The sequence below is a fragment of the Pleurodeles waltl genome, chromosome 7 (genome assembly GCF_031143425.1).
Source record: "Pleurodeles waltl isolate 20211129_DDA chromosome 7, aPleWal1.hap1.20221129, whole genome shotgun sequence".
Lineage (NCBI taxonomy): Eukaryota > Metazoa > Chordata > Amphibia > Caudata > Salamandridae > Pleurodeles > Pleurodeles waltl.
Window position 1 is genome coordinate 787899029 of NC_090446.1, and position 27557 is coordinate 787926585.

The window sequence follows — 27557 nt, forward strand, 5'->3', positions numbered from 1 at the left end:
CTCCGAATGGAGATACCACTCGTGATCCGCTAGGCATCGTCAGCTGAGTTCGTCCGCTCTGGCGTTCAGAGAACCTGCCTGGTGTTGAACCACCAGGGTTATGCCCTGGTGTTCCAGCCATGTCCAGAGACGTAGAGCCTCTTGACAAAGGGTCCATGACCCCACACAGCCTTGCTTGTTGCAGTACCACATTGAGGTAGTGTTGTCCATGAACACCTGCACTATCTTCCCTTTCACAATAGGAAGAAATGCCTTCAATGCTAGACGGATCGCCCAAAGCTCCAAAGAAATTGATATGAAGCCCGGATCCCGCCATAGACCTCTGATCTCCTCCTCTCTCAGATAACCACCCCACTCCAGGAGTGACGCATCTATCACTATTGTGAGATCTGGTTGGGGAAGGGAGAGGAATCTGCCTTACACCCAATCGCAGTTCACTAACCACCACTGCAGGTCTTTTGCAGTTCCCTCTGATCTGTAAGATTTCCCTGATGCTGTGCCCATTGGAACTTCAGGTCCCACTGCAGAGCTCTCATATGCCATCTGGCATGTTTGACTAAAAGAATGCAGGAAGCTATGAGTCCCAACAGCCTCAGAGTCTGTCTCACCGAAATCCAAGATAGAGGCCGAAACGTCGGTATCATAACCTGAATATCCTGTATTCTCTTTTCGGGAGGATAAGCCCGAAACTGCACTGTGTCCAGAACAGCTCAGAAAGGGAGCTTCTGAGAGGGAGTCAGGTGTGACTTCGAGACATTTATAGTGAACTCCAGCGAATGCAGGAGGTCCGCCGTAGTCTGAAGGTGGGTGACGAGAGCCTAGGGGCATCAAAGCCTTCAACAGCCAGTCATCCAGGTAAAGAGGGAGGGGGGGGATGAAGAGAAATCAAAAAGTAGCAGGAACAACCACCAATGCCTACTTCTGACATCGGGACCCTTTCTTTGTCTCCCTTGGCCAAGAGAGTCGTAACTTCCTTGCGGAGCAAGATCAAATGATCCTCCGTCAGCAGTTCTTTCACCAGAGGGATAGAGGAAAGGAAATACTGGAATGGGAGGGAACAGACCTTCTGTATAATCTGCAAGACCCATTGGTCCGATGTTATGTACTGCCAGTGAGGGACATGAAATGGAATCCTCCCTCCAACTGGGTGGACATGGCCTTGCTGCACCATACTGGGAGGGCTTGGGCATTGCGGAAGAGGGGGGCAGCGTGGTGGCTGACCTCTGGCTAGACCCTCTGGGTCTGAAGGTACCACGACCTTGTGCTCGCACGGGATGCTGTGAAGCCAGAGGACAGTGGCTAATCTGTTGTTGGCGTGGTACCACGCCCATTCCGTAGCCTTGAAAGGGGCGATAGACAGTCTGCTGACGTGCCGGCCTTGAGAGGCCCAAGGATCTGCCCGTAGCTTGAGAATCTTTAAACCTCTCAAGCGCAGAGTCAGCCTTCTGACCAAAAAGGCGTGAGCCATCAAAAGGCATGTCCATCAAGTTCGACTAGACATCCCCCGAAAAGCCAGTGGTACAGAGCCAGGCGTGGTGTCGGAGGGCCACTGTTGAACAAATTGCCATGGCCAGTGAGTCGGTCGTGTCCAAGCCACACCTGTTGGTAGATTTGACTGCATCTCTCCCATCTTCGACAGCTTCGGTGAGAGTGTCTGTACGCCCTCCAGGACCTGGGGCAGCCCTCATTAAAGTATGGGAAAAACAGCCCAATAGGTAAGAGATGTTTACCAACCTCAATCCCAGGCTGGAGGAAGAAAACAACTTATTTCCAAGTTTGTCCAGCCTCTTGGATTCCCTATCTGGGGGAGTGGAAGGGAAGGCATCACGGAAACGGAGGTTTCGAACACCAAGCTCACCGGGGTGGGGTGTTGAGTGAGGAAACTAGGGTCAGTTGGAGCTGGTCTATGGCGACAGCCGATTGCCCTATTCACAGGAGCCCCTGTGCTGGCTTCGGACCACGTTTCCACGAGGACATCTGTGAGGGCTTCATTGAAGGTTAACATCGGCTCTGATGTAGCAACCCCTGGCAGAAGCAACTCCGTCAGGAGATTAGTCCTGACTGGCACCGTGGGCAAGTCTAGGTCCAAGACCTCAGCTGCCCTACACACCACCATGGCATAAGATGCCCCCTCCTCTGTAGCCACTGCGGGAAGAGAAAGCATGCCAGTATCTGAAGAAGTATCCAGTCCACTGGCTTCCCCTATTTCCTCATACCAGTCCTCATGCTCCAATCCATATTCCAAAGGGTCCTCAGACCCCTCCCACTCCTGCTTATTAAATCTACTTGTCCTGTTACAAAAATCTACTTGTCCCTTTGGTGCCATGTAGCTCGGCGACACATTATGGCAGCAATCTCATTATGTAAGAGCAGTGATAATAGCCTCTCTGATTATGTCAGGGCTACTACTATAGTAGGACTTGAATACTTGCAATTTTAATACCTACTATAGCAATTTCCTTGTTTTGCTATTGTTTCGCAGATCTACATACTGGTGCCAGAGGACGCAGTAAGCAATAGTTCCAGGGCTGGAATGCCTTTGAGTCTACAAGCCTACTAACTTGCAAGTTTAAGGATTTTCACCAACTCTTCTTGAATCTTTTTCCATAGTGAGAAAGGTTGGGGATTTACTCCTGACAATGGCAGAAGTAGAAGTTCTTCCAAAGTTTTGAAAGTGTTTTGAGGTAAAGTGAACTTGTAAACGCTCAACAGATTTTCATATGAGCAAATCTACACATGCATATTTGCTCGTGCCAAAATACAGGGCTTGAAAAATCATAAAATTTTTACTAGACCTGCAGGTCAGGTAACGTAAATAAATCTACTAGACTTAGCTGTAATAAAAACTTGACGTGTAAACGTGTCTCAAATTGAATCTGGGGTCACTTTTAGGCCTTTGCAGGGTTTTAAAGATATACCCATATTTCCATTATAGATTATCCTACTGAATGTACGTAACGAAATGCACATCTAATAACTTCCCACTTGTCTTAGTATAAGACCAATGGGGCGGGGTCAGGGATGTGGAATTCATGTAGCCCGACACCAGGGACATACTGTGTGAGGTCAAGGGCAATACGTTTTCATATTTATTTTGTCCTTGGGCCAAGTAGGCCCGATCCCTTGCAGCACAAACACTTTGACTGCCAGTTTACGAAGAAGGGAGCTGTCTGCAGTGGAGGTAAATGTGTGTTCATTTGTTAATGTTGTTTCAACTTGTATTTATGGTTCATTAATAAAAAGCCTTTATTATTAGGGTGAACACTGTATTAAAAATAAAAAAATAAAAATAAAAAAACCACGTTTAAGGTCACAGTGCACTATTGACAGCGGTTCCAGTAAAAATAAATAAAGTGTACACACTTGTTTTGAAAAGTTTAATATGAGGCTAAATCTAATGCTCACAGAATGCTCTCCGATTAGATGTAAATGTTTGCATAAGCTTGTAGGAAAGAGGCGATTCTTTGCTTTCAAAATAAAATGTTCAGAAACAAAATGCTAGTAGGCAAAAAAAAAAAAAAATAATCCTTTCGCTACTATGAAACTTTAGGTGCTATTTCTTTTAAGAGTCATTTAGTAAAATGTGTCGATTCATTCTGGTATTTCTAAAAAAATATTCCTAATTGAAAAGCAGTGTAACCATTTTCATCAAGATTATGGGAAGCATGAAAATAAACACTGGCAAAGCCAACGATCTGACATTTCCGAGTCTTTTGGTTTTGCCAATGCGTGTCTTGTTTTGACATGGTTTTTGTAACACTATTGTTGTGGGAGTTGCCAGGCCCTCACCATTGTAACAAACACTGACAAAAACGTTTTGGGGTCTCAAAAAACAGATTGCCACCAGTGGCGGAACAAAGACCGCCACAGTCGCTAATGTGCTGGGGGTCCTTACAGGGGGCACCAGCACAGCGCCTGCCCGAGTGAGTCTGGTGGGGGGGGGGGGGGGGGGGGGGTGCCTCCATGTTCTTTGCAGAGGGGCCCTCTCCAGTTTCGTTATGCCACTGATTGCCACAGTAGTTTCTGGTATTGAACAAAACTACTTTGTGTGCTATTATGCTCCTTGTGGAAGAGCAGAATGCAATCACTCACAATAAAGCTAACCCATGGATAGAGAAATAGAAGTTTAAAAAACAAAATAGGTTAATGCCAGACCTAATTAGGGACCCAATTCCTAAAGAAAGGCACATCCGTGGTATATGTCTTTGAATTAGTGGCTTCCATGATTTCAAAAGAACTTACAGAAGACGACCAAGAAATCATACTCCTAGAAAATATTTGTGAACTCAGGGCTCAAAAAATACACTCGACAACTCGCATTGGCAAGTCTTATTTGATCAGGCTGAGGTATATTTAATACTTAATCGTCCCTTCTGGCGAGTTGACACTGAACAGCTGTTCTGCTCAGTTGAAAAATGGAGGGACAATAAAAGATGCCTTTAAATCTTATTCTTATGTCGCATTTGCTCTGTGTTCACAGACAGCAGTCAAAAGTCTGTTTTTCTTACAATTAATTTTCCTTCTGACAGCAGAGTGCCTTGGTAAGGTGAACTGTGTGACCTGCTGCTTAGAATGTAAAATAAAAAGATATAGGGTATCAGGTTTTTCCTAACACACAACATTTAAATGACTAACTCAACTGTGCAAACATTTTAAAATATATTTCAGTAGTTGTGAAAGTTGTGATTGGTGCTCATTGCATAACACGAAGCGGCCAAAAACATGCAAGAAATGCAGATCCAGTCAAGTGTTTGGGTCTCCCCCCCCTTAACTTTTTGCATATTGACGGTTTTTATTTTCACAGATTTGCTCTGTACAATAAAAAAAAAAATAATAAACTTGTGTGCTGATTTAGCACACTGCTTATCAGTGGTTTACTTTTTCGTCAAGCTCACTTGCGATGCGAGAGAGTAGTTACAGTACTGCAATTTGTTTTTAAAGCAGACAGTTAATTTAATATGACAGCAAATGAGAGGTCATCTCTCAGGACCCCCATTAACATGCTCTTTGGAATGCTGCAAAGCTCCAGAACATTTGTTTCACTTCCTAGTACTGGGAAGAATGAATTAAGCCTCGGCTAATGCCAGATGTATAAATCTTGCGGTGTGAAAAAAGATATGGTATATAAATATTGGAAATTATAAAGTCAATGTACAGTTTCAAGATACCTTAAAGCAATTAGCTGCTTTTCCTCTAGTATTTTGATTTTTTTCTCTTATACTGCAAAGCCAAACAGCCTGGCACTGACATTGCACAGAGAAGAACGTATTTACCAGTGCTTGTATTCAACTGGTTGCCCCAGTAAGGTGGGCATATTAGCCTACCAGTCCATCCTTTGCTGACCAACTACACGCAGAAATGTTGCTGGACTAGAGTTAAGTATGATTTTCTAAAAGGCAATACCAATGGGTGGAAGTGTATTCAGCTGCAAAGGTAAATATACAGAGTACAAAAACGCAATGCTTTAGCAAAACACCAGAATGGAGAACATATGAAAGGCTATGAGACAGCAAAATAGATAAGTACTAACCAAGCAGTGGCATGCATCTCTTAAGCACAACACTGGTAAAAACAGATAGTGCACTTTGGATGGAGCCCAGTGAAATTTAAAAGCCAATTCAATTGGACATTACATGTACAGAACAGGTCAGCCGGTCAACTTACATTTACCAATATCTGCAAACTGCCTGCAACTAAATTTGTGAGCAGAAACCGGTGGAATTTACTTTTGGAGCAAATTAAGGCATCTTTAAACATTGTGGATTGAAGACATTAATGCAAACATTTTCTGCCTATGTGGAGGCCTTAGACTTCCATGTTCAGGACTCAGTTAATAAAGCTTTACTGAAAGCACTGCGTCCTTTTGCACAACCTATATTCAATTTTGGAGTTTGGCGCAGGCTCGGGGAACCCCACCCCAGTAGAGGTCAATATAAATGAGCCTGGCCGGTTACCTTATGACCCTTTAGACCAGACCGTTAACACAGTCCTGAGTGATCACAAATATGGGGTCAAGGGTCGTAAAATTCCCTCCATCCAAACTAATCAGAATATTTCTGACTCTTCTGTTTCAGAGGATTCACCTGCGCAGGATAAACCCCAGGACAAACGTCAGCGCAAAGCTCATCACGCTGAGGATTCTGCGATGCCACCCCCTAGTAAAAATTTACAATTTGATCCCGAAGCTATTGTACATCCAAGGACCACAGAATGGACCCTGTGTCAAGAAGTGGCAGAATATGTACAATCTATACTGAGAACGTTCAGAGAAAGAAGTTCGCCACACTCTGCAGTCTGAGTGCCCCCGCCCAGCTCTCTCTGGTAAAGTTGCAGAGACCCCGGAACTTGATCCTCATACGGTAACTTTTCTGAAGATGTATGCTAAGGACCCAAAAAAGGGTATTGATAGAGCCTGGCGAAGATGCCAGGACAAGTTATTGGATATTTCTGGGCCTCCTACAAAAATACTAGATTTAGCAGTGTAAGTAAAGGTGGCCCAAGAAGTAATAGACGTCCTGTTAGAATGAGCTCAATGGCCAATTTGTCTATTGGGGAATACTAATTGCTCCATTTCCACGGAGCGTAGGAAATACCTTCTACTCCGCATGAACCCAAAATTGGTGGAGTCAGCACCACTGGATGCAGGTCCTACAGATAACGGGCTACTGTTTGATGACAGTTTTGTCAAAGACTTGGCTAAGTATGTAGCTACCTTCTCAGCCTTGGATAAAGCCCAAACTTCCATCAAGAAAGTATTTAATAGTGGCCTTTTTTTTGCAGAGATAGACGCTTCTTGAGGTCGAATGTCAGGCCAGTTCAGTTCATAGACTTCCCGACCATACTACAGAGGAGCATCCGGCGTCCAATCTAACTCTAGCTTCTACCCTTCAATAGGATGAGGATACATGGGGTCGCAATCCCCGAGGACCTCACAGAGGAGGACAATACAACCAGATCCCCTCTCAATCAGGTAACAATTCTTCCTGCTGGGGAAATAATTTGGGCGGGGGGGCAGAGGGAACATGTTTGTACACAACTGGTCCTTGATCACAGAAGATGTATGGGTGTTATAAACGGTAAAAGGATAACATCTAGAATTTTATTCAAACCCCGAGCAAACTTCCTTTCCTCCTTCTACTCCTCTCTGTTCTTCCCCCAAAAAGAGAGTACCTTTATAGATCAGGAAGTCGAAGCTCGGCTTCAAAAAGGGGCTATTGTCCCTTCTCTTCCTCATCCCAGAGGGTTTATCAGCACGATATTCTTGGTCCAAAAGAACTGAGGGGGTTCTTAGTGTTCAACCATCGCAAATTCAACACATGGATTGTGTATCGACATTTCAAAATGGAGGGCATCCATCTCATCACCGATCTCTTCTTGGAAGAAGACGTGATGGTCCAATTGGATCTCAAGTACGCCTATTTGACCCATCCCATTTTCACCACTGTAAGGAAATGCCTCCTTGGCATGGTTGCCCCCTGACTTTTTGCCTTTGCTGATGCTATGTTTACAATTGAAAGTGTGCTGAGGCCTGCTAACCAGGCCCCAGCACCAGTGTTCTTTCCCTAACCTGTACTTTTGTATCCACAATTGGCAGACCCTGGCATCCAGATAAGTCCCTTGTAACTGGTACTTCTAGTACCAAGGGCCCTGATGCCAAGGAAGGTCTCTAAGGGCTGCAGCATGTCTTATGCCACCCTGGAGACCTCTCACTCAGCACAGACACACTGCTTGCCAGCTTGTGTGTGCTAGTGAGAACAAAACGAGTAAGTCGACATGGCACTCCCCTCAGGGTGCCATGCCAGCCTCTCACTGCCTATGCAAGTATAGGTCAGTCACCCCTCTAGCAGGCCTTACAGCCCTAAGGCAGGGTGCACTATACCATAGGTGAGGGTACCAGTGCATGAGCATGGTACCCCTACAGTGTCTAAACAAAACCTTAGACATTTTAAGTGCAGGGTAGCCATAAGAGTATATGGTCTGGGAGTTTGTCAAACACGAACTCCACAGCACCATAATGGCTACACTGAAAACTGGGAAGTTTGGTATCAAACTTCTCAGCACAATAAATGCACACTGATGCCAGTGTACATTTTATTGCAAAATACACCCCAGAGGGCACCTTAGAGGTGCCCCCTGAAACTTAACCGACTGTCTGTGTAGGCTGACTAGTTCCAGCAGCCTGCCACACTAGAGACATGTTGCTGGCCCCATGGGGAGAGTGCCTTTGTCACTCTGAGGCCAGTAACAAAGCCTGCACTGGGTGGAGATGCTAACACCTCCCCCAGGCAGGAGCTGTAACACCTGGTGGTGAGCCTCAAAGGCTCACCCCTTTGTCACAGCCCAGCAGGGCACTCCAGCTTAGTGGAGTTGCCCGCCCCCTCCGGCCACGGCCCCCACTTTTGGCGGCAAGGCTGGAGGGAACAAAGAAAGCAACAAGGAGGAGTCACTGGCCAGTCAGGACAGCCCCTAAGGTGTCCTGAGCTGAGGTGACTAACTTTTAGAAATCCTCCATCTTGCAGATGGAGGATTCCCCCAATAGGGTTAGGATTGTGACCCCCTCCCCTTGGGAGGAGGCACAAAGAGGGTGTACCCACTCTCAGGGCTAGTAGCCATTGGCTACTAACCCCCCAGGCCTAAACACGCCCTTAAATTTAGTATTTAAGGGCTACCCTGAACCCTAGAAAATTAGATTCCTGCAACTACAAGAAGAAGGACTGCCTAGCTGAAAACCCCTGCAGAGGAAGACCAGAAGACAACAACTGCCTTGGCTCCAGAAACTCACCGGCCTGTCTCCTGCCTTCCAAAGAACTCTGCTCCAGCGACGCCTTCCAAAGGGACCAGCGACCTCTGAATTCTCCGAGGACTGCCCTGCTTCGACGACGACAAGAAACTCCCGAGGACAGCGGACCTGCTCCAAAAAGACTGCAACTTTATCCAAAGGAGCAGCTTTAAAGAACCCTACAATCTCCCCGCAAGAAGCGTGAGACTTGCAACACTGCACCCGGCGACCCCGACTCGGCTGGTGGAGAACCAACACCTCAGGGAGGACCCCCGGACTACTCTACGACTGTGAGTACCAAAACCTGTCCCCCCTGAGCCCCCACAGCGCCGCCTGCAGAGGGAATCCCGAGGCTTCCCCTGACCGCGACTCTCTGAAACCTAAGTCCCGACGCCTGGAAAAGACCCTGCACCCGCAGCCCCCAGGACCTGAAGGACCGGACTTTCACTGCAGAAGTGACCCCCAGGAGTCCCTCTCCCTTGCCCAAGTGGAGGTTTCCCCGAGGAAGCCCCCCCCTTGCCTGCCTGCAGCGCTGAAGAGATGCCTTGATCTCTCATTGACTTCCATTGCGAACCCGACGCTTGTTCTAACACTGCACCCGGCCGCCCCCGCGCCGCTGAGGGTGAAATTTCTGTGTGGGCTTGTGTCCCCCCCGGTGCCCTACAAAACCCCCCTGGTCTGCCCTCCGAAGACGCGGGTACTTACCTGCTGGAAGACTGGAACCGGGGCACCCCCTTCTCTCCATTGAAGCCTATGCGTTTTGGGCACCGCTTTGAACTCTGCACCTGACCGGCCCTGAGCTGCTGGTGTGGTGACTTTGGGGTTGCTCTGAACCCCCAACGGTGGGCTACCTTGGACCAAGAACTGAACCCTGTAAGTGTCTTACTTACCTGGTAAAACTAACAAAAACTTACCTCCCCCAGGAACTGTGAAAATTGCACTAAGTGTCCACTTTTGAAATAGCTATTTGTGAATAACTTGAAAAGTATACATGCAATTGAAATGATTCAAAGTTCCTAATGTACTTACCTGCAATACCTTTCAAACAAGATATTACATGTTAAATTTGAACCTGTGGTTCTTAAAATAAACTAAGAAAAGATATTTTTCTATAACAAAACCTATTGGCTGGATTTGTCTCGGAGTGTGTGTACCTCATTTATTGTCTATGTGTATGTACAACAAATGCTTAACACTACTCCTTGGATAAGCCTACTGCTCGACCACACTACCACAAAATAGAGCATTAGTATGATCTCTTTTTACCACTATTTTACCTCTAAGGGGAACCCTTGGACTCTGTGCATGCTATTCCTTACTTTGAAATAGCACAAACAGAGCCAACTTCCTACAACCACTCATTGACGTGTTCTCCAGTTCTTTTCGCGGAAGAGGTGTTACAAATTATCTTCCCTTCGGACTGTCCTCTGCCACTTGGTGTTTCACCAAGATTATGCGTCCAGTTACGCAGTGGCTTGGTGAAAAAGGTGTGCGCCTCATAGTTTCTCTCAACGAAATTCTTATCATGGCACAGGAGAAGAGTCTGGGTCTCCTTCATCTTTCCTGGACAATTCAGCTTCTTCAGGACCTTGGCTTTATCATAAACGCAGAGAAATCGCAGTTACATCCTTCCCAACAGATAGATATTTGGGGTTCAAGACAGATTCCATTTCAACCCAACTGAAACTTCCCTTGACCAAGAGACCGGCTATCAAGAAAGAGTTGAGGAAGCAATGTCTGTTCCTTCGATTTCCTTGAGGGTTCTAGCCCGCTTGGTGGGCCTCCTTGCTTCATCTATTCAGGCCATTTTTCCTGGTCCCCTCCATTATCGGGCTCTTCAGAGATTGAAGATCATGCATCTTCGCAAAGGTCTAACCTATTCAGGAACGGTTGTTTTGTCACAAGAAGCCCGGACAGAGCTTCAATGGTGGTTGACTCATAAGGACGCCTGGAATGGCAGAGCAATTTTTGCTTCTGTTCTGGGGATTATCATAGAGTCAGATGCCAGCAGATGGGGCTGGGGAGCCAGGCGTGGACAGATGGGGGATGGGGGGGGGGGGGGGGGGGGTAAATGGGCAGTGGTCCCCTGAGGAACTTCGAATGCACATCAGTTGTCTAGAACTTCTAGCAGGTTCTTTTGCGGTGAAGACACTGTCCCCAGTCAAGGTGCAGTGTTGTATGTGTCCTCTTGAAAATGGACAACATATCGGCTGTCAGGTACATCAACAAACTGGGTTTGGGGAGTGGTGGGGGGGGCGAGGGGGGCGGCACGATCCAGGATGCTAGCAGAAATTGCAACAGACTTTTAGCACTTCTGTCTAGCTGATCGGATTTCGGTCACAGCGGAATATATTCTGGGCAAAGCGAATGTGATAGACTAGAATTCTCGACATCTTGAGATGTCAGCGACTGGCAGTTACATCCAAGCGTTTTTCATTTTCTCAATCTGCTGTGGGGTCCTTGTTCGATAGACCTGTTTGCGTCTCTCCTGAATGCTCAACTTCCAAGTTTTTACAGTTGGAGACTGGATCTGCTAGCTCTCAGCTCTGAGGCCTTCCTTCAGTTTCTGGACAGAGGAGTTGACATATGCGTTTCCCCCTTTTTCCATGATTCACCGAGTTCTCTCCCAGTCCTTCGTCAGAAGGCGGAGATGATCTTGGCGACACCTTGTTGGAAAGCGCAATCGTGATTTCCAGTGGTACTGGCCCTTTGTTGCACCGCCCCAGTACGAATTCAGGAGGTCAGAGGATCTCTTATTTGATCCGATGGGCCATCCACATCCTCTCATTCTTGAAGAGCAGTTACTACTCATGGCATGGAGGATTTCGGGAGATCAGAACAAATCTCTCAGGTATCGCAAGACACTAAATACTTTCTCGCCCAATCCTTGGCCCCTAGCACACATAAAAGATATGCTTCCGCCTGGATGGTGCAGTCAGAGGGGTGTGGATCCCTTAGGGGCCTCTGTGCAAATGATTGCGGATTTTTTGTCCCATTTGGCTTCTCAAGGGTTAGCATATAGAGCTGTAAATAATTTTAGGTCAGCTATTTCAGCTAAGCACCCTTGAGTTGATGGTAAACCAGTTGGTGAGCATCCACTAATATGTAAGCTTCTGCGCGGTATTCTGTTGGTGCGTCCCCCTCAACCTAAATATTCAATTGTGTGGGACGTTAATATGTTTTTTTTTTTTTATTTCTGGTGGCATTGCCAGCCAACAAGGGTTTACCCGAAAGCAATTGTCAGCAAAATTGGCTATGTTACTTTGTCTGATTTCATGCCGGAGGTTGTCGCACGTCAAAGCACTGGACATTGCAGGTAGAGTTTTTACTCCTACTGGAGTTTCTTTTCAAATTTCTAAATGTACAAAATCAAAAATTCTACATGTATTTCCTACCCAAGTTTTAGAGACAACTCTAAATTATGTGTGGTCAATTGTCTAAAGGTGTATGTAACGTAGTTTGGTTTTTATTGGCTGCTGTGTGTTGAGAGTAAAGAAAGAGATAACATAATCCTCACCTCCGTGTCCTTAATAGAATTGAAAATTCTTGTTGCATAAGCTAGAAACATTTTTGATTCTCATATACAGTTCTCTGTGCCCACAATAAATCCTTAACATGAGGGATATTTTTGAGCAACGTTAAGAATGGCATTGTTGCTGTATTTCACTTTAACCTAGCAGTTCTTAACCAGAGGTCTGTGATGCCTACTGAAGTAGCTTCTAACAGTTGAGAAAATGTAAATATCAGTTATGTAATAAAGTATTAGCACATATAAAGCAATGCTTAAAATGTTACTACACTAAGGGGGAAGGAATCTGAATTGAAGGTTAAACTTTAAGCTGGTATCCTTGGCTTATTTTGAGTCACCAGCCCAAGTACAGCAAACAAAATCCATGGTTGGCTGGCAACCTCAGTTGAAGTACTGCTATGCGCTGATAAAAACGAACACGAAAGAGGAGAAGAAAGAGAAGAAAGAGAAAGTGAAATAAAGAGAAAGAAAGTGAATGAAAGACAAAGTGAAAGAGGAGAAAGAGGAGAAGAAGAAGATATGCTAAAGCCAACCACATCACTTCGACTTTTAGAAACAAAACCAAAATTGTAAAAAGCTCCAACCTTGCCATATGTTCAAAATATTGCTTCATAGTTTGTGTATTTGCTTGAGGTATATTTGTTTCTGTATTTGTGCACTGTTTTGGGGTTTAAATAGTTGAAACTGCCCAGGCTCGAGTTACCTGCTACCATTGGTAATTCGTTTGGCGTTTACAGAAGTGAAAAGATTAAGAAAAGCTGCTCCAACTCGATAATATATGGCTGTTTTCATAGTGCACAATCGTTTAGAAAAACTCATGTCATTTTTTTGCTGTTACATTCTATTAAAAATGCTTACATCCGAGATTGAAATGTCAATTGATGAACCAATTACAGTTTGTTTCCCTCCCAACAGCAAAATCTTCATTGCGTTGGCATTAATTGTCCAGTATTTTATTGCTCTAGTATGCTGAACCAAAACAAGGGCAGCAGTTTATACTTTTATGGACTCATCTAGCACGGACAAGACCTCTAGAAAGTAATTTATTTATAATAAAACAAGTGTTCTAAGTTGATCACATCAAAAGGTAGCTAGGAATTCAGCCTGAACATCTAGTAAGTTCTTGCTGCACTCTGCTACCCGCCTTTAGGACAATGTAAAATAGAATATTTTACTACAGTTAACATGACAGTTGAACCAATACAGACCAGAAGTTAAAAAAAGATGTGCCGGTGGAGTAAACTGTAGAGATATACACTTCTAATCTCAGCTAAACCTTGTGTTACATTAACCTATAACGATGTGGGGGGAAAAGGTAGCAAGTGCAGTCTGGTTACAACTGAGAAAGAACACCATTAAGTTATTTAGTAGCAGTAGTATAATGCAGTATTGGCATACACCACAAAGTGAGTCTTTAGGGATGAAGGAGAGAAAACAAAAGTCTTTGGTAATTATTCTGTGCTGCTTTCACAAAAAGACCATGTGAATAAAGTCCTCTGATTACCAATTGCATGCAACATTAACACACTCATAAAAGTAATAATTACAAGGAGACCTCTCAGGGACTTTACTAAAACGCATTACGACCAGAGGTCATAAAAGAGCGGTACGCTGCGGCAGGGCAGGCCACAACCTGCCCATACTTGTTTTTTTTGTTGTTTTTTTTTTATAAATTTGACAAAAACATTTCCCCTGCTTTGCGAAGAGGACGAAGTGGGAGGGAGTAGTCTCCTATGCTGTGAACCTGCTGAGGGAGGGACCGACAGGTAAGTACGAAACAAGCCTTCTTACATAGAGCCTGCTGCCTCAGAAAAATGTAAATGTGAGCAACTGGTTAATCTGCAAATGTAAAGGCTGCTTGGAAGCAGGTATTGGCTTTAATCGATGGCATCACCTAAAGGTCTGTGATGACAAAGATGTATTGTTACTGAGGGGAATTGGAGGTGATATTCTGAGCTGTGAAGTGCATGCTTTTAATGGTCAGTTAGAAACATTTTTTGCACTAGATCATCTGTATAGATGATGTGTACAGATTCCTCCAATAAGGAGTCAGATGACTGCACCTAAACGCATTACAGGATCTGTTTTTAAGTCTACAGCTAGGCTTGAGGTCATGGTCAAAGACACACGCACCAGTAGCCCTAGCGCATCTTTCAGTCATAGGTGTCAGAACAGGGTGGGTGCTTCATATGCGGTTATCCTCAAATGTAGTTCTTCTGAAACACAGCTATGGGCTGTGAGCATCTTTTCCACACAAAGGGGAAGACCTTGAGGAAGCTTATTAGTGATGAATGTTTCAATTCTGCAAGGGATGATTGTATACCAATGAAATTTTTTTTTCACACACTTGAGCACTTTAATTTAAAATAGAGGGGGTTGCAAAATACGAGTTATTTTTATCTTAAATATTATTTGAACTCTTATGAAGAAGAGCTCCATGGAATATGACATTCGCCTCTGTGGAGGAATAGAGAGGCGGGGTAATTAATACGGTCTGGATGTGTTTCAGCGCTGCAACCTTACCTAAGCTGAAACCTAGAGCATGGTGCCTGCTGTTGTATGTTATTGTTTATGCTGAACTGGCTCCCTCTAACCTCTGTTAGAGATGCTTGGCGGCCAATAAGCTGGGATGAAAGGTTGTGTAATCTATTATTTAAGAGTGCTGTACAAACAGTAGATCATGTTTTATTTGTTTACCTAGATTTAAAATCCCCTAGTTTTTTTAAAAAAACCTCTCTCCTTGAAAAATGGCATTAGGTCAGGTAGAGCAGCTTCCCACATGTACTACAGCCCAGCAAATGAGAAAACGTGTTGTACATTTTTTAAATTTTATAGTCTTTTAAAAATAATTTAACCTACGTGATTCAAGACTTTATATAAAAAAAAATGCTATAGGCGTATTTTTTTTTAAATCCTTCTCTATATAATATGGTATCAAGTCAGCTAGAGTTGAATTCTAGATGATTCACTGTCCAGTAAGTGAAATGATATGCTGAAAACGTATTTCTCTTTTAGTTTTGAATCTTGTATATCTAAATCCTTAATAAAAAATCTTTCAAAGCAATGTTGTACATTAGCTCTGCATCGATATCAAAATTTATCATGAACAATAAAGATCAATGAAAAAATAAAGTATTAACGACTAGCTAAAAATAATTTTTAAATTGTGTTAATTTAATAACCCACATTGCATCAGGGTTTTCAACACTAAGGTTTCAGTTTTGGATTAGGTCTACCTTCTTGGATTCCTTTCCGATTTTCGAATAATTGTATGTACTGCTTTTAAAAAAGGTTTAACTGTTATGGAATAAGTACAATTTTGTTAATATTTTTTGATGGGTTTGACGACACAAATAAAAAAAAATGTATTTTCTACTTCAGTTATTTACGCACAAACTACGCCCCTTAAATCCGCCAACAGAAGAAACCTATAATAAACGACAAATCTCATCACTCGGCGAACCTTCAAAAAACCTTAAAGGTACATCGGGGGAAGAGGCAAAAAAAAAAACTCGATGATAGTAATCCTCAGACGTTTAAGTAAAACAGCTGAAAATTGCAATATTAACCTCATTCGAGCGTACCATCCTATACCGAAACATAAAAACATGTATACAGGAAGGATACAAAACAGGCGAGTAGAGGGACTGCATCCGGCATCAAACTATATCAAATCAATCTCTGTGAGGGTCACCAACAAGGGCAGCAAATATGACAAACTACACCACGGTGAACAACTTTGGGGCGGGACAGGGTCCCAGGATACATCTTTAACCTTACCAACATTCCGTTTTCAATGTACTTATATGAAGAAATGAACGCCAATTCGTAGGCGCCGTCTACCAAATGTATTATTTATACAACAGTAATGCAGCACAGGAAGAATCCGAACGCTGGTGCTAAAAATAAAACGGACACATTTCTTAAATGGGGCTCGGTACTGAAAGTTTCCGAAGAAACAGAAAGAAAACTGGGCAACCAGGGTAGCAATTAAAAAGAAAAATTGACCACAGAAATCTCGCTACAGCTGAATAAAATCCTACAAGAATTTAAAGCATCAACACGATGTCACTTCAGACGGAAGAAGCAGCAGTCTGCGGCTCTCGGGGCCCGAAGCGCCTCTTCTTTAACGAGCGACAGTAATACACTAAACTCAAAGGAAACAGGTTTCAAATGAATACTCAAACAACTCACAAACCCCGCATATCGCAGAAACCGCGCGTGCCCCAAAACTAACCTCTTTACAGAATTTCTAACAACTTCACATCCAACTTCCTGCAACGCCCGATCTTCAAAGGCAACAGCAAAAAGAACCCAGAATGCACTGCGTTTTAGAAACAATCCAACTGCGCCTCTGATGCTGCGCACGTGGGCGTGGCCACGGTCAGCCATGTTACAGCTGCTCTGATGTCGCGTTTCTTCTTATTTTGTTTCACATATTTTATTTGTTATTGCTGGTGTTGTCTTTCTATTGGTGATTTACAAACTGGAGGCTCATTCACCTGACCCAAAGATGGCAGCATTTGGGAAATACCGTCAGACTTGTGCAATGTCCGACGATAGGTTGTTCCTAAAGAGTTCCAATTAAGAACTAGAATGATAACTGGACACGGGTGCATGCAGTTACATGTGTATGACAAAAAAAAGTTCTAGCTTACTTGTGTCAAGAATTTTCAATTCTATTAAGGTCACGGAGGCGAGGATTAAGCTTCTCTCTCTTTACTGCAATAAAATACAGCAGCCAATCAAAACTTAAATAACCAAAAAACTAAATTTCCCATGAACCCAATGAGGGAATGCTCACCAATCACAGGGATGACTCCTGTATATATGATTCTATGTCAGGACCGGAGGCTTCGGATTATGCTTTCTCTAACTTTACTGATAAACACAGCAGCCAATAAAAACAACAATTTTTCAAAACTACAAGTCCCATGAGCCTTAGCCCACCAATCATAGCACGAGCACTGTCCATAAATATCCAGAACTCTATAGTCCTTCCTCTTTCTTTGCTGCTCCAGCAGCCAGTTAAGTCACGCGCGAAATGCTCGAATAATTTTGTTGTATTATGATAGGATTTTGTTGTAAAGCAACGCGCTTAGCTATCGCGCTCTATTTGTCTTGTGTTAATGACCTGGAGCGTCGCTCCGCCTTTAGTGCCATAAGCGAATGTGTAGTGTTTATTGTGCAGCGCGAACTTCGGAATTGTTCTTGTTTAATTCAGGGGTATTCCGCAGCCTTTAAATCCTTTTCTTCAATGCCCCTCAACTTTTCTTCCCCACCGATGTGGAGCGGGAGCAGGCCGTGAGAACGAGCGCTCGCTCGTTCAGAGGAAGCAGTCCTCTTTTGCTGCCCATGCGTGCGCACGCGCATTGAACCGATCAGAGGTTTCCGACCGGCTTCTTTGCGGCGGGAACACGCGAGCAACATCTCCTCACTGCAATCGGCCTCAGAGCGCCCGTAGGGGCTGAAATAATACTTACAGAGCCTGGCTCAGGGGGCATATATATATATATATAGTTTCAATTGGAATAATGCTAAAAAAAAATTTTTTTAAATTAAAAAATTGGGCAGGTGGCTCCCTCCACTTGAAAGCTCTTTCCAGAAAAAAATTGCATACCTGCTCAGGGTGTGGCCCCCCCCTGTCAACTCCTCCTATCAAGACTTGATCACTTATTTTATGATGGCGTACTACGCCAATGAGGAAGAGCAGTATGACGAACTGCAAGAGGCACCCTCAGAACATATTTTGGAGGAAAGATTGGTGGAAGCACTGGGTTACCATGTGCAAGATTCCGTGAATTGGGCGCTTATCCAGGCCCTCAAGCCATTTACCCAACCTCTGTCCAACTTCGCTAGAAGAGAACTTTTGGGCGAGAATAGTCAGCAACCTCGCTCGCAAACCGGGGATTTCGGTGACGTGTTGGGTCTTAAACTGCAGCGATCAGGTGGCACCTCTTCTGCAGAGATTTGGTCACAAATGGCAACCTCCGTGTTGCGTGACCATGCATATGGAGGATTTCTTCCCCCTCAAACTTCGCCTTCCACTCCTGCGCAACCATCTTCCCAACAAACCAGTTACCACGATCCTTCTTCTTCAAAATCAGATTCGGATGAATCATAAGCGGATCCTCAACCGCGCAAAAAGCAGCGCAAAACGAAGCATACTACATCCAATGATGATATCCCGCAAGGCAAGAACCTCTTATTCTCTCCAGAGGATATCATTCACCCTCGCTCTACTGAGTGGGTTCCTCAACAGGAGGTGGCAAATTACGTCCAAGACAGGCTGCGCAGAAGTTTTGAGAAGGAGGTACGCAACACTCTTAGATCAGAGTGTCCCCGCCCCTCCCTCCTAGGCAAGGTAGCGGACACACCAGAACTGGATCCTAACATGGCGACCTTCCTCCGTAAATTCGCCAAGGACCCTAAAAAGGGTTTAGACCGTGCCTGGAAAGGTTGCCAGGACAAATTATTAGACATATCCGGCCCGCTAACAAAAATTTTGGATTTAGCTGTAGAATCCAAGGAAACGGAAACCCCTTTGGATACGGAAGCGATTCTTCAATGGACCCAGAGAGCAATCTGCCTTCTGGGGAACGCAAACTGCGCCATGTCAACGGAACGCAGACGTTCCTTCCTCATACGTTTAGACCCAAAGCTCGCTGAGTTGGCCATTAACGAAGCCGGTCCAGCGGCTAACGGAATGCTCTTCGGCGATACATTTATTTCAAACTTGAACAAATATGTAGCTACATTCACAGCCCTCGATAAAGCCCAATCTAACATCAAAAAAGTCTTCAATAATGCTCTTTTTATACGGGCCGGATGCTTCAGGGGTCGAGCGCCAGGCCGTAGATATCAGGCCCCGAGATATGCATCCCAAGGCAACAGAGGAAACTATTCAAACCAAGGCAACTTCTACCCCAATCGTTATAGAGGGCGAGGTAGAAACTCAAGAAGATATCGTGGAGGCAACTCCATTCAGGACAGCTCAAATTCAGGTGAGAATTATTCTTCCCTCGGAAGTAACACTGGGGGGCAGGATTCAACTGTTTCTCCCGGCTTGGGAGTCCATTACTCAGGACCCTTGGGTTCTCCAGTCAGTTAAGGGTTTTCAACTAGAATTTTACGATTCCCCAAGGCAAACGAGTCCTCCTATGCCTCTCACTTTTTCCCGAGCAGATCACAATTTCATAAAAGAAGAGATTATATCTCTCATTCAAAAAGGGGCAGTGGTGGAAACCTCACCCCATCCTCGGGGTTTCGCCAGCACTATCTTTTTGGTTCAAAAGAAGGGCGGCGGATCCAGACTGGTCCTAAACCTAAAACATTTCAATTCATGGATGGTGTATCGCCACTTCAAGATGGAGGGCATTCACCTTCTCAGGGATCTTTTAAGGGACAAGGACTGGATGGTAAGGCTAGATCTCAAAGACGCCTATCTCTCAGTCCCGATTTTGGCACCTCACAGACGGTTCCTACAATTCCAATGGGATTCCCAGTGGTTCGAATTCAAGGTGCTCCCTTTCGGCCTCTCCTCAGCACCCTGGTGTTTCACCAAACTCCTTCGCCCAGTGGCACAATACTTAAGAGAACGAGGGGTGCGCCTAATTATTTACCTGGACGATATTCTCATCATGGCCCAGGACAGAGATCTGGTGCTGACTCACCTCAATTGGACAATAAAATTGCTCCAGGACCTCGGTTTTATCCTAAATTCAGAGAAGTCCAACCTGATTCGTTCACAGAGTATGGATTTTCTGGGGTTTCAGATAGATTCTCTAGCATCATTATTAATTCTCCCGAGCACCAAACGGAATCTAATCAAGAAAGAATTGAGGAGAGCGCTTGCCTCTCCGACTATATCGTTGAGGACACTAGCCCGACTTGTCGGCCTTTTAGCTTCATCCATTCAGGCAATTTTCCCGGGGCCTCTTCACTACAGAGCCCTTCAGAGATTGAAGATTCTTCACCTTCAAAAAGGTCTTCAATATTCAGAGCTAGTTCCCCTCTCGGAAGAAGCCAGGACCGAGATAACATGGTGGTTAGATCACATGGATGCTTGGAATGGCAGAGCGATTTTCCCTTCCAATCCGGATGTAGTGATCGAATCGGATGCCAGCCGGTGGGGCTGGGGGGCTCGTTGCGGTCCAGTGGAGACTGGAGGCCGTTGGTCCCCGGGGGAACTATCTTATCACATCAACTGCCTGGAACTCCTGGCAGGATCATTCGCCATCAAATCTTTAGCTCCCCGCAAGGCTCATTGCTGCATTCTCCTGCGGATGGACAATGTCTCCGCGGTCAGATACATCAATCGCCTAGGAGGGACCAGATCTCGTCTCCTGGCGGAGATAGCGAAGGAATTCTGGCACTTTTGCCTCAATCAGAAAATTTCGGTAATAGCGGAATACATTCCGGGCATTACCAATACAACAGCAGACTGGAACTCTCGTTTCCTTCGGGATGGCAGCGACTGGAGGCTCAAACGGGAAATTTTCCAAGCTCGCCAACTTCGGTGGGGGACATGTCAGATAGATTTATTTGCATCCCGTTTGAACAGTCAGGTCCTTTGCTTCTTCAGTTGGAGGCCGGACCCTCAAGTGAAGGGGACGGACACGTTCTTGCAGTTATGGCCGAAAGACCTTCTTTATGCCTTCCCTCCTTTTGTGATGATTCCTCGCGTCCTGGCACAAGTGCGTCGCCAACGCTCGGAAATCATTCTAGTGACCCCGTGGTGGAGTGCTCAACCATGGTTCCCTTCCGCAATGAACCAGTCATGCGACTTTCCGGTGAGGATCCCGTGGTCGGTGGACCTTCTTTTAGATCCATCGAACAGTTCTCATCCTCTGATCCTTCAGGGGCTGTTAACTCTGATGGCATGGAGACTTTCAGGAGACGATGGCAAGTGCCTGGAGTTTCGGACTCAGCATTGTTTTTCTTATCCCAATCTTGGGCCCCCTCCACTCAGAAGAGATACGAACAGGCCTGGAGGAAGTGGATACGTTGGTGCGACACAAGTAGTGTGGATCCCTTGGGGTCAGAGATTCATGTCATAGCCAATTTTTTGTCTGAATTGGCCTCTCAAGGTTTAGCTCATAGGACAATTAACAATTGTCGTTCAGCTCTGTCAGCAGGACATCCCCTTATTCAGGGCAGGCCGGTAGGAGAGCATCCCTTGATTTGCAAGTTGCTTAGAGGCATTCGCATGGTAAAACCCCCTCAACCTAAGTATACCTCCTTATGGGATGTTAACATTATTTTACGTTTCCTTAGAAATTGGCCGGATAATGACGGACTATCTCGCAAGCAGTTATCCGCAAAGTTGACTATGCTATTATGCTTACTCTCCTGCAGAAGGGTCTCAGATGTTAAAGCTCTGGATTTAACAGGTAGAGTATTTACTCCTAGCGGAGTGTCTTTTTCCATTTCTAGACGTACAAAAACTGCATCCAAATGTATTTCATACCCATCTTTTCCGCATAACAAAAAATTATGCGTGGTTCAATGCTTGAAGAGTTATGAGGATGCCACTCGAGAATTCAGGCAGAATGTTTCGGGTCAGTTGCTGATTTCCTTACAAAAACCGTTTAATCCGGTCACTGCAGCAACCTTGGCCCGTTGGGTCAAATGGTTATTAGCCGAATCCGGCATTGACATAAGTGTTTTTGGGGCTCATTCGGTTAGAGGAGCTATGGCCTCCAAAGCTTTTGCGACAGGAGCCAGACTTGAAGACATTATGGCTGCAGCTGATTGGTCAAACGATTCCACTTTTAAAGTTTTCTACCACAAACCTATTGTGGACGTGGTGTCGGAAGTAGTTAATAGACTTTGAACTAGCATAATCCGAAGCCTCCGGTCCTGACATAGAATTAAAAATTTTCTAGCTATCGCGTCAAGAATTTTAGATTCTATTAAGGACACGAAGGCGAGGATTATCCCACCCATTTGTACATTTATTTTCTTTAATGTGATAAAGGATGTATTGTAATTTTATGTCATTTATATGGTAATTGATTAAAATTGGTTTAATTTAAAAACGTGAATTATGTACCCTCCCATGATATCCGATATTAGTTGATTGTTTTGTTCTCACTCAGGGACTCCCAGCACGACATCGTGAAGGACTTCAACGAAGCATCGTTAATGCAGTTATCTTTCAACGTTGGGAGTTATTCACAGAGATCTGGCATGGATTTCGTTATCACGTTCCGCAAGTTTACGCATGTTTGATCTGTTTTCCCGCAAAGAAAGAGGAAGGACTATAGAGTTCTGGATATTTATGGACAGTGCTCGTGCTATGATTGGTGGGCTAAGGCTCATGGGACTTGTAGTTTTGAAAAATTGTTGTTTTTATTGGCTGCTGTGTTTATCAGTAAAGTTAGAGAAAGCATAATCCTCGCCTCCGTGTCCTTAATAGAATCTAAAATTCTTGACGCGATAGCTAGAAATTTTTTACCTCTGCAAACAGAGTCCTCCCTTTTTCTTTGCTATGAACCAAATAAGAACTTGATTCCTTAGAACTGGAATCTCTTCAAACAAACCAACTTTGGAGAAGATCCCGACTATCCTCCTGAATACTGAAACTCAATGACATCCGTCTCCAATACACCGATCAGGTACCTTTGTTATTCGTACCTAGAAATAAAGAAAACATGCCAATAATATCCTTCTCTTTGAAAATATCATAAAATATCATAAAATTCAATATATAATGAGAGGGTACACAATCATAGACTCATAATACTCATGATAATTTCAATCAGGAAATTAATAATACAGTAATTTCTCTCTGGGGGGGATAATCCTTGCCTCCGTGTCCTTAATGGAATTGAAAAATTTTGACGCATAAGCTAGAATTTTTTTAATTCTATGTCAGGACCAGAGGCTTCGGATTATGCTAGTTCAAAGCTGATCTACCACCGCTGTAACCACATCTACAATTGGTTTATGATAGAATATTTTGAAAGTGGAAACTGATGAACAATCAGCCGCTCTCATAATATCCTCCAGACGAGAACCTCACATAGAGCCTTAGAGGCCATTGCTCCTCTGACTGAATATGTTCCAAACATAGAAACATCTATTCCAGCTTCCTTCAGGAGCCAACGGACCCACCGTGCCAAAGTAGCTACAGAAACAGGACCGAAAGGCTTCTGGAGAGAAATCAACAATTGTCCTTTAAAATCCCTACGGATCTCACGAGTACATTCTTCATAATTTTTGATGGTGAGGAAAAGAAAAAGCTGGGTAAGAAACACATCTAGATGATGTCTTTGTACGATTGGAAATAGTAAAAGAAACTCCAGAAGGAGTAAATACTCTACCAGCTATATCCAGAGCACGTACATCTGATACTCTCCAACAGGACAAAATACATAGCAACATAGTCAGCTTTGCAGAGAGTTGGTTACAAGAAAGATCTTCATTGCACGGCCATGACAGCAAATATTTTAAGACTATGGGGGTCATTACAACATTGGCGGGCGGCCAAGCTGTAACCGCCATGTGGCTGCCAATGCGGCCGCACTCCCGCGGTGCCCATTACAAAATCCCCGCTGGGCCGGCGGGCGCAAACCTAGTTTCCGCCCGCCGGCCCAGCGGGGATGCGACCGCAACATAGGAGCCGGCTCCTAATGGAGCCGGCGGTGTTGCGGCAGTGCGACGGGTGCAGTTGCACCCGTCGTGCTTTTCACTGTCTGCTAGGCAGACAGTGAAAAGCTGCACGGGGCCCTGTTAGGGGGCCCCAGGACTCCCCTTACCGCCAGCCTCTTCCTGGCGGTGCAAACCGCCAGAAACAGGCTGGCGGTGCTGCCCTGGAGTGTGGGCCTCGCCCATGCCTTTTGGGCCCAGTGGTCCACGGACTATGATAGTGGAATACCTTGGACTTGGATTCTTGGTGTATATATTTATTTATAGTGTGAATATCTTAATATATGTATATATTTTTGATTACTGTCTTCGTATGTATTACAATCATTCGACTCATTTCCTTTTGTCCTTGCATTCTTCCAGGGGGAGCTGGGGGGTGTAACTGTGATGTATCATGATGTATTGGTGTGTGTGTTGTCATGGGTGAGGGTGGGGGTGGGGGTTTTGCGTGTTGCATGTTTGTGTCACCGTTTTTTCCCTCCCCCCTCTCCTGTGTCGTAGGTGCAGTACTCACTGTGGTCTTTGCCGCCGGCGTTTGTGCTCCTGGTAGAAGAACAGGAAGATAAGGGCTGGAAGAATCTGAAGTTCCGGTTCCATGGTGTCCTGGTTCCTCGTGGGGTGTGTAGAGGTGAGCGTTTTCCCTTCCAAGTCCTGTTTCCGCCGTGTTTTTGTTTGCGGTGTATCCGCCCCGGAAAAGGTGGCGGATTGGTGGCTTGTAATAATGTGGGCGGTACATTTTCCTCCGCCTGTCTGTTGGCGGTTACCGCCGCGGAGTTTGTTTGTACCGCCGTGGCAGTCGGAGTGTTAAAGTGTCTGTCTGTGTTGGCGGTTTCCACCACGGTCGTAATTCCATTTTTTTTCCGCCGGCCTGTTGGTGGTTTTACCACCGCTTTAACACCGACCGCCAGGGTTGTAATGACCACCAAAGTCTGCTCCCAGTGGGCAGGAGCTTTAAAAATGCTCCCGCCAGTTGAGAGCAGAATTTACATTTGTTTTCCTGCCCACACTGATTTGGGCAGGGAAACAGATCAAGATATTAGTCCCACCTTGTGAAAGCAGCATACAGCCACCTGAATCTTGGGATCAGTTTCTTCAGCTAACACTTAGCCACCATTTCTGTATCATTCTTCATCGTAGCATAGGACTCAATCCAGCCAGATAACATACAGATCAACACTAGTGCATACCAAAATGTGAGTGTTGGCGGGAAATCCACAAAGTCCATCTGTAAATGTTAAAAAATCACCTCTGGAGCTGGAAAGTGTCCTAATGTAGTGGGTGTTCCCTTACAGCTGTTAAATGCCCCACAAGTGAAACAGTTCTGGCATATGGTCTCAGTATTTTTTTGAAAGTTCTTATTATGCCAGAATTGTGAAAAATATTTACACATAACATTGCATCCCAAATGTGTAAGACAATGAATAGTAAGGGACAAATTATACACCAAAGCTTTAGGCAACCCAATCATTCCATTAGGTCCTACCCAAATCTCATCAACCTTGATATCCTCCTTTAGCCATTCAAGCTTTTCTTCATCAGTTGGATTCTATTGTAACAAATAGGGATCCATGTTTATATTGCATTCTGCTTGTAATGGTTCCCTGGTTGAGCCACATACATAGTACTTGATTCAGCTAAGACAGCAGTTTTAGCAATTTGATCAGCAAAAGTGTTACCCCTTGTAAGGAAATGCCTCCTTTTGTACGGTTACCCCAGATTGTCAACTGATGCTGCTGGTTTTTCGACTCTGAGAGTGCACTGAGGCCTGCTAACCAGACCACAGTGCCAGTGCCCTGCCCATGAAGTGGATGTCGAATTGGCTGCACCTAATTGGAAATGGCTAACTTACCTGTAAGTCCCTAGTAAATGGTCCCCTAGTGCCCAGGACAAGTAAGATAGAGAAGTACCCCAGGGCTTACAGCACTGATTGTGCTGCTCCTGGAGGCCCCCCAAATAAAACAAGCCCCCCAGTCCGCCACTGCAGACTGGTAGAGCAGTGGTGTGCTGCTACCTCAACTTTGCCATTGAAAGCAATGACAAAGCCACCACTTCCCCTGGACATGTATGTAAGTGCCCCTTCTGGCAAACCTACAGAGGCAGGATGCAATATATGACACAGGCAGGACATGTGCTTTACATGCCCTGGCAGTAAATCACACAAAACTACTGTTTTACTGCGGAAATCTTGGTTGCCCATTTGGTGAGTGCAAGGTTACATGCTGACCGCTCAGCTGTGCTAACTCCTGGATGGTGCTACCAGAGTGGGCACTCCAAGATATCAAACAACTCTTTGCATTAAGCCTGTGTGATGGAGCGCAAGGACCCGGGACAGACTGGAGGCACCCCGGGGGTACTTCTCAGCATGCCAGTGTAGAGGTCAAACTTCTACGTCATGCCGGCTCTAGGGAACAAGGGGCGGTGCCCCAACAAACAGGAAGACGCCGGCAAGGAAACGGGTTCGTGAAGGACGTGGAAGGGGAGGAGGAGAGCCGAGACGCGGAAAAGGGAAAAGATGGTGACGCGGAAGCAGGGGAGGAGAGGAGAAACGCGAAGGAACAGAAGGAAGGCAGCGGGAGAGAGACGACCAGAACGGAGGACATTGGCGTCAGACAGCAGGGAACACCACATTGGAATGCACATCAAGACAACTGAGGGAGAGACTGCGCAAAGGAGCCGTCCATGTTCCAGGAGGAATGAGGCCTCACCAGGTATGGGGCACGAACTTGGGAGGGGGAGGGAAGGTTAAAAGGGGCACCAAAAGTGGGGAGCACTATTTTTCTTTATAATTACTAAAAAGACCCATGAAAAATCACGACAAAAGGAAAAACAAAACTAAGGAAAGGCACTGGGTGAAAGGAACCACAATACTAAATTAAGAGAAAGAAAAGGTTAAAGAAAAATAAGGTATATTAAAAGACAGTGAGATAGAGAGCAAGGGCGTCAGAAAATAAATAGTGAAGAGCCATCTGGATAAGAACAGGATCACGGGAAAAAGGGGCACAGGAGAAACAAGGAAAATGACAGAAACCAGGGACAAGAAAAGCCAGAGAGCAAAGAACAATACCTACCATATAGCCAAACGTACCTTTTCTAAAACAGGCTTCTTGTTTTGCTCTCCCTCTCCTGGTGGATGATCTTCTGGATCCCTGAGGCGCCAACCTGTAACCGGAAATTAAAGACAATAAGGAACAGGAAAAGAAGAATACAGTCTACAGGCATACAAAAGTAGTAGAGATAGAGAAAAAAAATAAGAAAAAGGAAGAGACAATTATTGGAGAAAACAAATAAAGAGTACATCTGTAAACCCCCAATACTGCGTATTCATGTATCCATTTGTACTTACCTGTCACAGCCCGCCTTGTATTCCAAGTAAAAATTAATGTAACTTGTCGCAGTATGCAGCTTTAGTGAAGCTGCCACTATGTTGCCTTTAAAACTCCTGTGCCTTTCGGGGCATGCATGAAGCCAGCTCCATGACACTGCTTTCTGCCCTCCTGGAAAGATGTGCTAACGACTCCCAGGAAGGAGATTAATGAGGGTTTGCAGGCCAGGGAGGTGTTACCTCTCTCCTGCAGGACACGACTTGGGTGTTATCCC

At 45.0% G+C, this 27557-nt stretch overlaps 1 protein-coding gene across 1 annotated transcript in view; it reads right to left on the reverse strand.

The window, feature by feature from the left end:
* Nucleotides 1-16823, reverse strand: part of CTNNA1 (catenin alpha 1) — a 712178-nt gene extending 695355 nt beyond the window's left edge. Inside the window, exon 1 of the mRNA XM_069199317.1 lies at nucleotides 16546-16823. Within this exon, the coding sequence (XP_069055418.1) occupies nucleotides 16546-16700 (155 nt within the window). The 5' untranslated portion in view covers nucleotides 16701-16823. The remainder of the gene's footprint in view (nucleotides 1-16545) is intronic.
* Between the last annotated feature and the right edge of the window lie 10734 nt (nucleotides 16824-27557).